The sequence below is a fragment of the Tachypleus tridentatus genome, chromosome 5 (assembly GCF_004210375.1).
Source record: "Tachypleus tridentatus isolate NWPU-2018 chromosome 5, ASM421037v1, whole genome shotgun sequence".
Taxonomy (NCBI): domain Eukaryota; kingdom Metazoa; phylum Arthropoda; class Merostomata; order Xiphosura; family Limulidae; genus Tachypleus; species Tachypleus tridentatus.
Window position 1 is genome coordinate 2,213,384 of NC_134829.1, and position 10,849 is coordinate 2,224,232.

The window sequence follows — 10,849 nt, forward strand, 5'->3', positions numbered from 1 at the left end:
GTCTCTTGTGGCAAACAGTCCAAACCCCGCCCAATTTTTGGCCGAAGAATAACACAAGACTTCGGCTTTGTAAGACTTGTTTTCTAAGCCGTAAGGGATGGATTCTGGTAATAATTGAATAGCTGAAGCACATGCCACATAAGATTGTAATGACGTAAGACTTTCATCGTTTGAGGTGATTTGCTCTTTGAATAAACCACCAACCTGATGAGAAGCGTGTCAGAGGAGGGTGGGGCTGCTAGACAACACTTCGACCCATATTGTCCACACTATATAAGTATCTATCTTCACTCACAGTCCAATAACTCTAGCATACCTAATCTCAGGGAGTTGTGGTTCACCATGCTTTCAAAGGTAGGAGCTTTATCGAAATAACTGACTAAAGATACCCACAATTATCTGACTGTAGTAAGCTACGAAAATTATGACAGGGTGTTCGAATACCTCAGACCATACTAAGTTCCTATGGTAGTTGTTTTACAGTCACTGTTCAGATTTACCTAAATCATATGGATTAATGTTTTGATACAAGCTGGCGTAAATTTTCTAATAATTACACTTTCAAGAAGTTAATGTTCCTCATACTGTTTCCAAGCAGTTAATATTCCTCATACTGTTTCCAAGTGGTTAATGTTCCTCATACTGTTTCCAACTAGTTAATATTCCTCATACTGTTTCCAAGTGGTTAATGTTCCTCATACTGTTTCCAACTAGTTAATATTCCTCATACTGTTTCCAAGCAGTTAATGTTCCTCATACTGTTTCCAACTAGTTAATATTCCTCATACTGTTTCCAAGTGGTTAATGTTTCTCAGACTGTTTCCAAGCAGTTAATGTTCCTCAGACTGTTTCCAAGCAGTTAATGTTCCTCAGACTGTTTCCGAGTGGTTAATGTTCCTCAGACTGTTTCCAAGCAGTTAATGTTCCTCTGACTGTTTCCAAGTGGTTAATGTTCCTCGACTGTTTCCAAGTGGTTAATGTTCCTCAGACTGTTTCCAAGTGGTTAATGTTTTTCAGACTGTTTCCAAGTGTTAATGTTCCTCAGACTGTTTCCAAGTGGTTAATGTTTTTCAGACTGTTTCCAAGTGTTAATGTTCCTCATACTGTTTCCAAGTGTTAATGTTCCTCAGACTGTTTCCAAGTAGTTAATGTTCCTCGACTATTTCCAAGTGGTTAATGTTCCTCAGACTGTTTCCAAGTGGTTAATGTTCGTCGACTGTTTCCAACTAGTTAATGTTCCTCGACTGTTTCCAAGTGGTTAATGTTCCTCAGACTGTTTCCAAGTGGTTAATGTTCCTCAGACTGTTTCCAAGTGTTAATGTTTCTCGACTGTTTCCAAGTGGTTAATGTTCCTCAGACTGTTTCCAAGTGGTTAATGTTCGTCGACTGTTTCCAAGTGGTTAATGTTCCTCGACTGTTTCCAAGTGGTTAATGTTCCTCGACTATTTCCAAGTGGTTAATGTTCCTCAGACTGTTTCCAGTGGTTAATGTTCCTCAGACTGTTTCCAAGTGTTAATGTTTCTCGACTGTTTCCAAGTAGTTAATGTTCCTCAGACTGTTTCCAAGTGGTTAATGTTCCTCAGACTGTTTCCAAGTGTTAATGTTTCTCGACTGTTTCCAAGTGGTTAATGTTCGTCGACTGTTTCCAACTAGTTAATGTTCCTCGACTGTTTCCAAGTGGTTAATGTTCCTCGACTATTTCCAAGTGGTTAATGTTCCTCAGACTGTTTCCAAGTGTTAATGTTTCTCGACTGTTTCCAAGTGGTTAATGTTCCTCAGACTGTTTCCAAGTGGTTAATGTTCCTCAGACTGTTTCCAAGTGTTAATGTTTCTCGACTGTTTCCAAGTGGTTAATGTTCCTCAGACTGTTTCCAAGTGTTAATGTTTCTCGACTGTTTCCAAGTGGTTAATGTTCCTCAGACTGTTTCCAAGTGGTTAATGTTTTTCAGACTGTTTCCAAGTAGTTAATGTTCCTTGGCTGTTTCCAAGTAGTTAATGTTCCTCGACTATTTCCAAGTGGTTAATGTTCCTCAGACTGTTTCCAAGTGGTTAATGTTCCTCAGACTGTTTCCAAGTGTTAATGTTCCTCAGACTGTTTCCAAGCTGTTAATGTTCCTCTGACTGTTTCCAAGTGGTTAATGTTCCTCGACTGTTTCCAAGTGGTTAATGTTCCTCAGACTGTTTCCAAGTGGTTAATGTTCCTCGGACTGTTTCCAAGTGTTAATGTACCTCAGACTGTTTCCAAGTAGTTAATGTTTTTCAGACTGTTTCCAAGTAGTTAATGTTCCTCGACTGTTTCCAAGTGGTTAATGTTCGTCGACTGTTTCCAAGTTGTTAATGTTTTTCAGGCTGTTTCCAGGTAGTTAATGTTCCTTGACTGTTTCCAAGTGGTATATGTTCCTCAGACTGTTTGTTAAATATTACAGTATTTACTTAAATTGACGAGAGAGAAGTTGAATTTTTTTAGATCTAAGAGTGAGTGAATGATAATGAATAATATATGTGCAACTGATGTATGATATGTAACACGTAAGTATTGCTTAATGTGTAACATGAACTATTGTTTGATGTGTAACATGTAACCTCTACCTTCTTGTTTAACATATAACTAGATATAATGTGTAACATGTAACTTGAACTCTGCCGCTTAATATGTAACGTCTAGCCTCTTCTTTAACATATAACAACTGTATAATGTGTAACGTGTAACTTGAACTCTGCTGTTTAACATGTAACTACTATAGGATATGTAACATATAACTTTTACCGTATTGTTTAACATGTAACTGTTGTTTGTTATGTAACATGTAACTTCAGCTCTACTGTTTAACATGTAACTACTATTCGATGCGTAACATATAACCTCTACGATATTGTTTATTGCGTAACATTTCACTTCAACTCTACTGTTTAACGTATAACTACTTCTGAATGAGATATCACGTTATTCTTATTTAATCACATATAAGTACACAACGTTTCACAACCATGACGAAGTGATATATCTATGGGAAAACGTACTACGAGTGTTAGATAGAAGGTTCTTCAGGTATGAAACCGTCCCTACGTTTCCCCACAAATAAACTATTCCATCATGGTTGTAAGCTGTTGTCTGCCAGTTTATAATGTAATTACTCCATGATGTCAATCATTTAAGTTCAACCCAATGATTTTTAAGATGTGACCTTTGACCTATTGTGCTTAAATTCTCCCTCAGTGTATAAAGTGTAACTTCTACGTTCTTATGTTCAAATGTTGACTACATTACAATGTTGCAATATACATCAAGTGATGTATTTATTTCTACATGTAAAAATAATTTACAAATCCATCGAGTTGTTTTTTAACCGTGTTGTGTTTGTAAGACGTCTTATTCATGCACGTAATTTCATGTTTGTTGGTTTCAGGCCGTCATTTTATTTACTCTCGTCGTGGGATCTTTCGCAGGATATATATATCCTGGTCACGTTGTCGCGCCTGCACCTGTAAGTCTGTTTCACTTAAACCTTGTTCTAATATTTAATCTTAGATATTTAAAATAATTACTCTCTTTTGTTTCGATTAAACACACAGACCGCGACTCAAGGAAACACATTTTCTGGATGATTCTAAAACTAAAGATTTTTGAGTTGTTTTTTTTTTTCCGAAATTCTGAATAACCATTTGAAATCTTAATTGGCTGAATTCACACTACTTTCATCGCTAGAAGGGATTTAAACCTATATCCCAACTGAAATCTCATAGAAGCACGCTGGTTATCGCACATGCTGAGAAATGAAATAGCTGGTTCTTCAGATATGTATATTTACTACGCGGTTATCATGGGTTCTGTTGACTGAGATGGCCGACGAAGGCTCAATTCAACCATATTAAACCTAAACTAATCGGACCCAAAGGATCTCTGTGTTGTCAACCACCTAAACCTAACATCTTTGTCAGTCGAGTGTGTGTGTGTTTTTGTTTTTTTTTTAATTTCACAAATAGAACCTTTTAATGGAAGTAAATATTTTTAACCTTGAATCCCGGAAACTGTGTCACTACATTGTAAGGAGTGACTGGCAGGCCGAATCTAAACCAAATTGTTTAATTTGGATAAAGAACTTTATATTGGCGTTATAATTAGTAATAACTGATGTTCCATTCATACTATTAACAATGCGACAAAAACAAGTCGATATATACGTTGAAGGTTCATTTGTTTTATACACTCAATTCATAAACAAATACGAGTATTAGATTTTATTGAATTGGTCCACGTAGGTTACAATAAAACTAAAATAAACGTTGTTTGTTCTTAACAATAAACACTTATAACTAAGAGACCGTCTTAACGTAAAGATGACATACCCTTCTGTAAATAATCAGTATGTAACGTAAAGATGACATACCCTTCTGTAAATAATCAGTATGTAACGTAAAGATGACATACCCTTCTGTAAATAATCAGTATGTAACGTAAAGATGACATACCCTTCTGTAAATAATCAGTATGTAACGTAAAGATGACATACCCTTCTGTAAATAATTAGTATGTAACGTAAAGATGACATACCCTTCTGTAAATAATCAGTATGTAACGTAAAGATGACATACCCTTCTGTAAATAATCAGTATGTTATAACGATGTTTTCAGGACATAGACGTCCCCATACCTTATGACACTGGCTATGACACCGTCGACGAGTTCGGAACAAGGCTACAACGCCAGGAGAGTGGTGATGGTGCCGGCAGAGTAACTGGTTCCTACGGTTACTGGGACCCTTGGGGTACCTTCCGTCAAGTAGAATACACCGCTGACGAGGGAGGTTTCCGTGCCTCAGTTTCTACTAATGAGGCCGGCACAGCCAACCAGAACCCCGCTGATGTCGAGATCAACTCTGCAGCCGTTCCAGCTCCAGCTCCAGCTCCCGTCGTTAAAAAGTTGGCTGTCCCAGCAGTTCCAGCTGTCCCAGCCGTTCCTGCTGTCCCAGCCGTTCCAGCCGCCCCAGCCGTTCCTAAGGTTCCTGTAACCGCACCTGTGGTTCCAGCTCTTAAAGCCGGCTACCCCTATCCAGCTTATCCTGAATACTGGAAGAAACCTTGGTATTAATAAACCGGAAAAACCACCTTCCCAAAAGACAAACACCGACTGCTTGGGCACATGCTGGTGATAAGGATGCTTTCAATGTTGAACTGATCGGCACGACTGTTTTAAAACGGAAAAATTTCAAATTGCTTTGCTTCGCATCACGTCCCAAAACGAACGGACTATTCGTCTGTACAGAAAAGTTTAGTTTGAATATGTGTTGTGGAATTATTTATTGCAATAAATATTAGCTAACAGTTAGTTGTTTACGAAACTCTGACTCTATGTTATTTATTATTGTTTAAATTCGTAGCAGTAATTGATGATACGGCGGAGTGTACTCCGAAACAAAACATTTCTTAAGAATCTTCTACGTGAAAATATGAAAGTAAATCGACTGTCTTTAGTTAAAGCATTCTTTCACACATTTAATACCCGCATCAAAATATAATTGTATTTATGTATAATTTTATTTCAAAATTAACTTCATAAACAAACGTCGTTCATCGAAAGGATCTCACTTTTAAGAATATATTGTCAAAAAAATTCTTTTTTTTTTCCAAATTATTTAACTTAATATTTATTATTTATCGACATTAAATTTCTACTAAAATATTTGTTATTATTTGAACTCGCTAAGGAATCTGAGGAACTTAGACGTCTAGAACTTAGACGTATAGTTTTGACAATTAGTGTTCATTTAAGTAAATACGTTTTTACGGAAAATTTTATGTAAATTGATTTCGTAATATTTGTTTCTTTTTTAAAAAAAAGGAATTCTTTTAATCCTGATTCACGACCTGGGAGAACAGATATTATGAACCCTTCTTCTTAAAGAACCTACCTGAGTTAGTCTTGTAAAAGAACCTAACTGACTTGGCCTTGTAAAAAAACCTAACTGGCTTGGTCTTGTTAAATAACCTAACTGGCTTGGTCTTGTTAAACAACCTAACTGGATTGGTCTTGTTCAAGAACCTATCTGACTCGGTCTTTTTAAAAAACATACCTGGCTTGGTCTTTTTAAAGAACCTATCTGGCTTGGTCTTGATAAAGAATCTATCTCGTTTGGTCTTTTAAAAGAACCTACCTGGCTTGGTCTTATTAAAGAACCTATCTGACTTGGTCTTGTTGAAGAACCTACCTGGCTTGGTATTCTTAAAGAACCTACCTGGCTTGGTATTCTTAAAGAACCTACCTGGCTTGGTCTTGTTAAAGAACCTATCTGGATTGGTCTTGTTAAATAACTTATCTGACTTGGTCTTGTTGAAGAACCTACCTGGCTTGGTATTCTTAAAGAACCTACCTGGTTTGGGCTTGTAATTTACGTTGTTTGATGTTATTCCGGAAAGATGTTACACGATCTGGTCGGTAAAAATCCCTTTTTACCGAACTGGAGTATAAATACTCCCTGTTATCCGATCTTGTGTAATAGACAGTTGATGCTGTTTTATCTTGAAAAGATAGGACTGCTTAGTTTGATGTCATCAATTATGACTAGTTAATTTAGTCTTATCAAGTTTGGACTAGTTAGTTTGATGTTATTGATTACGTTAGGACTAGGTAATTTTATTTTATCAAGTTAGGACTAGTTAGTTTAGTCTTATCAAGGAAGAGCGTATATATATGTATATTAGGGTTAAAAACAACTAATAAAAGTTAGTTTATCTAGATTATATTTTATTTATTAATATGGAGCAGTTATAACTTTTCGTATAAACCTATTCTTTGTTACAGCAGGAAACACAGTGACCTATCAGCTTCATCAGGCTCCATAATAACAGGTTAAACTTTAATCCATCGTGTCGTTTTATTTATCGAATTTCTCGCCAAGCATTCAAAAGGCTAATTCCACTAGCTGTCGATAATTTTGAGAAACTACCTGCTGTGTCCACTGAGGGTAATCGAATCCCTGATTTTAGTGCTATAAATCCGTAAACTAAGAACTATCTCATCAGGTTGCGATAAACTAGAAGGAGGACACCTTGTCAAAATTACTTACGGCCCATTTTTGGGCTACTGTTTACCACTAGAAATTGTGATTGACCGTCATGCTATAACGACCCTAGATTAAAAAGGTAAGCATGTTTAGTAATGGGATTCAAACCGGCGACGAGCAGATTGCGAGTTCAAAACACCCAATTCCCAGTACATTAATATTAGTTTGTAAACTACTGTCCTCATATTAACAGTAAACCATAATTCTGATGTAAACCTCTACTGACAAGCACGTTACCTGTTGTGCCCAGTTTTACTAACACACATATTACCGTTTTTTGTTTATATCTAACTTCATTGTTACAGCTACAATATGACGTGTAAAGTATTCCGTTTTCAAAGATGAACACGGTTTATTTCCTGGTTAGAACAAATAATTATTTAGTTACGTAACATGTGTATTCTTCAGTAACGTGATACGTGTTTTCTTTAGTTACGTGACACGTGTTTTCTTTAGTTACGTGACACGTGTTCTTATTCAAATTGTTCAACAAGTAGCGACTTATTGCAGTAAAATGACTTTCAAAGATTTGTCTGTCTGTTTGTTTTGAATTTTACGCAAAGCTACACGAGGGTTATCTGCGCTAGCCGTCTCTAATTTCGCAGCGTAAAACTAGAGGAAAGGCAGCTAGTCATCACCACCCACCGCTAGCTCTTGAGCTACTCTTTTAACAACGAATAGTGGGATTGAACGAAACATTAAAACACCTCCAGGGCTGAAAGGACGAGCATGTTTGGTGCGACAGCGATTCGAACTCGCGACCCTCAAATTACAAGTCGAGTGCCTTAACCACCTGGTCGAGCCGGGCAAACTTTCAAAAATGACACAAAGTTTTAATTTCAAAGTTACCTGTTTGAAGCTGTAACAAAAAATGGAAAGTGTATCAATCGCAGAAAATTTGTTAATTAATTAATTTATTTAAAACTAAGTGTTCGAAAGTTAAGTTCTAGATTATACTAAAATGTAGTTTAGTGTAACAAATATATATCAGGGAATTCTATGATTCCTAACTGTCAAGAGACACCGAGAGGTTTCTTAATGAAAGAAATTAACATTAAGGTATATTAACAGGACATGTGGTGTAAGAACTGATAATTAAGTGATGTTGTCAGATTATTTGGTGTAAGAACTGATAATTAAGTGATGTTGACAGATTATCTGGTGTAAGAACTGATCATAAATTAATGTTGACAGGTTATCTGGTGTAAGAACTAATTATGAATGAATGTTGACAGGTTATCTTGTGTAAGAACTCATCATGAGTGAATGTTGACAGATTATCTTGTGTAAGAACTGATCATAAATGAATGTTGACAGGTTATCTGGTGTAAGAACTGATCATAAATGAATGTTAACAGATTATCTTGTGTAAGAACTGATCATAAATGAATGTTGACAGATTATCTTGTGTAAGAACTCATCATGAATGAATGTTGACAGATTATCTGCTGTAAGTACTGATCATAAATTAATGTTGACAGGTTATCTTGTGTAAGAACTCATCATGAATGAATGTTGATAGAATATCTTGTGTAAGGACTGGTCATAAATGAATGTTGACAGGTTATCTTGTGTAAGAACTGATTATGAATGAATGTTGACAGGTTATCTTGTGTAAGAACTGATCATGAATGAATGTTGACAGATTATCTGCTGTAAGAACTGATCATGAATGAATGTTAACAGATTATCTGCTGTAAGAACTGATCATGAATGAATGTTGACAGGTTATCTTGTGTAAGAACTGATCATAAATGAATATTGACATATTATCTGGTGTAAGAACTGATCATGAGTGAATGTTGACAGATTATCTTGTGTAAGAACTGATCATGAATGAATGTTGACAGATTATCTGCTGTAAGAGATGTACATCAAGTGATGTTAACGGATTTTCTTATGTAAGAAATGATGATAAAGTGATGTTCACAGAGTAGGAATTTATATATACATATATATTACTTTAAGATTACTACTACAATGTTGATATACAAAATCGTTTCTACTGAAATGTTCTTGAAATAAATAATGTTGCATACTGGGTCGAATCATGACAAATATGTATTTGATGAAACTCAAAATTTTCAAAAAGCCTAATATTGGACATAAATTTTAACGTTACTTTAAATAAAAAATCGTATTTGACATATTTAATTAAACCTTTCACCGTTTTATAAGTATTACAAATAACATACTTTATTAACTCAATACTTTGTGAGGAACGCACTTATTAAAGAAACACCTCTGTACCAAAAAAGTTTATATTTTTATTTTAGGATGTTATTTACAAGATATTGCTGCTACTTGTTTAAATGTATTACCACTTGTTATCTGTTCATTTATTTGAAGTTAAGCACAAAGCTATACAAGTGGCTCTAGGTGTTTTGTTCACCACGGGTATTGAAATCCGATTTCTAGCGTTGTAAGTCCGCAGAGTCACCGCTGAGCCACTGGGTAACGAAGTTCCCATTTGATGAATAGAACCAGATCCTGTATCCAACCCTATAGATTCAACAATAGATCCAGATTCTGTATCTAACCGTAAAGTTTCAACGATAGAAACCCCAAATTCTGTATCTAACCGTATAGTTTCAACAATAGAACCAAATTCTGTATCTAACAGTATAGTTTCAACAACAGAACCAAATTCTGTATTTAACCGTATAGATTAAACAATAGAACCAAATTCTGTATCTAACAGTATAGTTTCAACAACAGAACCAAATTCTCTATCTAACAGTATAGTTTCAACAACAGAACCAAATTCTGTATCTAACAGTATAGTTTCAACAACAGAACCAAATTCTGTATCTAACAGTATAGTTTCAACAACAGAACCAAATTCTGTATCTAACCGTATAGATTAAACAATTGACTCAGATGTGGCTATGCTCGTAGCAGATCTTATTTGAACCCCTTGTAAATATAAATACCAACAATAACAATGAAAGTAACCCTTCACTGTTTACTATACTTTTGTATGAATACACGTGGATTCCGCAGATAGCCCGATGTGGCTTTGCTATAAGACACACTCACACATGAATAAACAAATAAATTATTCAAAAAAATAAAATTTCTTACTTTAAATTAACAAATCCACCATGCCGTTCTACAATCATTTGTAGTGTTACAAATGAAACTAATAAAATAAGTAATTTTTAATATAAAAAGATATTCAACGAACGTGGATTACACGTACCAGACAACACAGGCCCTACTCCAAAGTACTACAGCAGAGGCCCTACTCCAAAGTACTACAGCAGAGGCCCTACTCCAAAGTACTACAGCAGAGGCCCTACTCCAAAGTACTACAACAGAGGCCCTACTCCAAAGTACTACAACAGAGAAAACATTTACAAATGTCTGAAAGAGTCTCTCATTCGGACCACTTATATAACTACTGTGAAAGATTATTTGATTCAAACCACTTTCATAACGTGCCTACACTTCAATAAAATAGAAGTGGATTCTGTGATCCATAGCCCAATGAATCATATACTACAACAAAATGAGAACCATTTCCAGACTATAAGAAACACAATTGTTTACGTATCCCATTTACACTAATCTAAACAACACTCATACTTCTTCCCAAATCGACTCATGGAAAAGTTTCACTTCTTTTCAATTCTATAAAAGGGGTTTTAATACCCTGGTGAGCAGACTTCATTGGGTAACTCTGAGCTCAATACCCTGGTGAGCAGACTCCATTGGGTGACTCTGAGCTCAATACCCTGGTGAGCAGACTCCATTGGGTAACTTTGAGCTCAATACCCTGGTGAGCA

General features: G+C 35.7%; 1 protein-coding gene across 1 annotated transcript; it reads left to right on the plus strand.

Annotated features, from left to right (window-relative positions):
* The first annotated feature begins 243 nt into the window (after positions 1–243).
* On the plus strand, positions 244–5,339 carry LOC143250400 (uncharacterized). Its single transcript, XM_076500853.1, has 3 exons — positions 244–354; positions 3,408–3,485; positions 4,634–5,339. Exons 1-3 carry the CDS (start codon positions 343–345, stop codon positions 5,087–5,089), a joined length of 546 nt encoding a protein of 181 aa, XP_076356968.1. The 5' UTR covers positions 244–342; the 3' UTR covers positions 5,090–5,339.
* Positions 5,340–10,849: the final 5,510 nt, after the last annotated feature.

What these genes read in the sequence shown, in the direction of transcription:
- LOC143250400 (XM_076500853.1), top strand. An exon ending in ACGTTGTCGCGCCTGCACCT is followed by an intron (nt 3,486 to 4,633) that starts GTAAGTCTGTTT and finishes CGATGTTTTCAG; the next exon opens with GACATAGACGTCCCCATACC.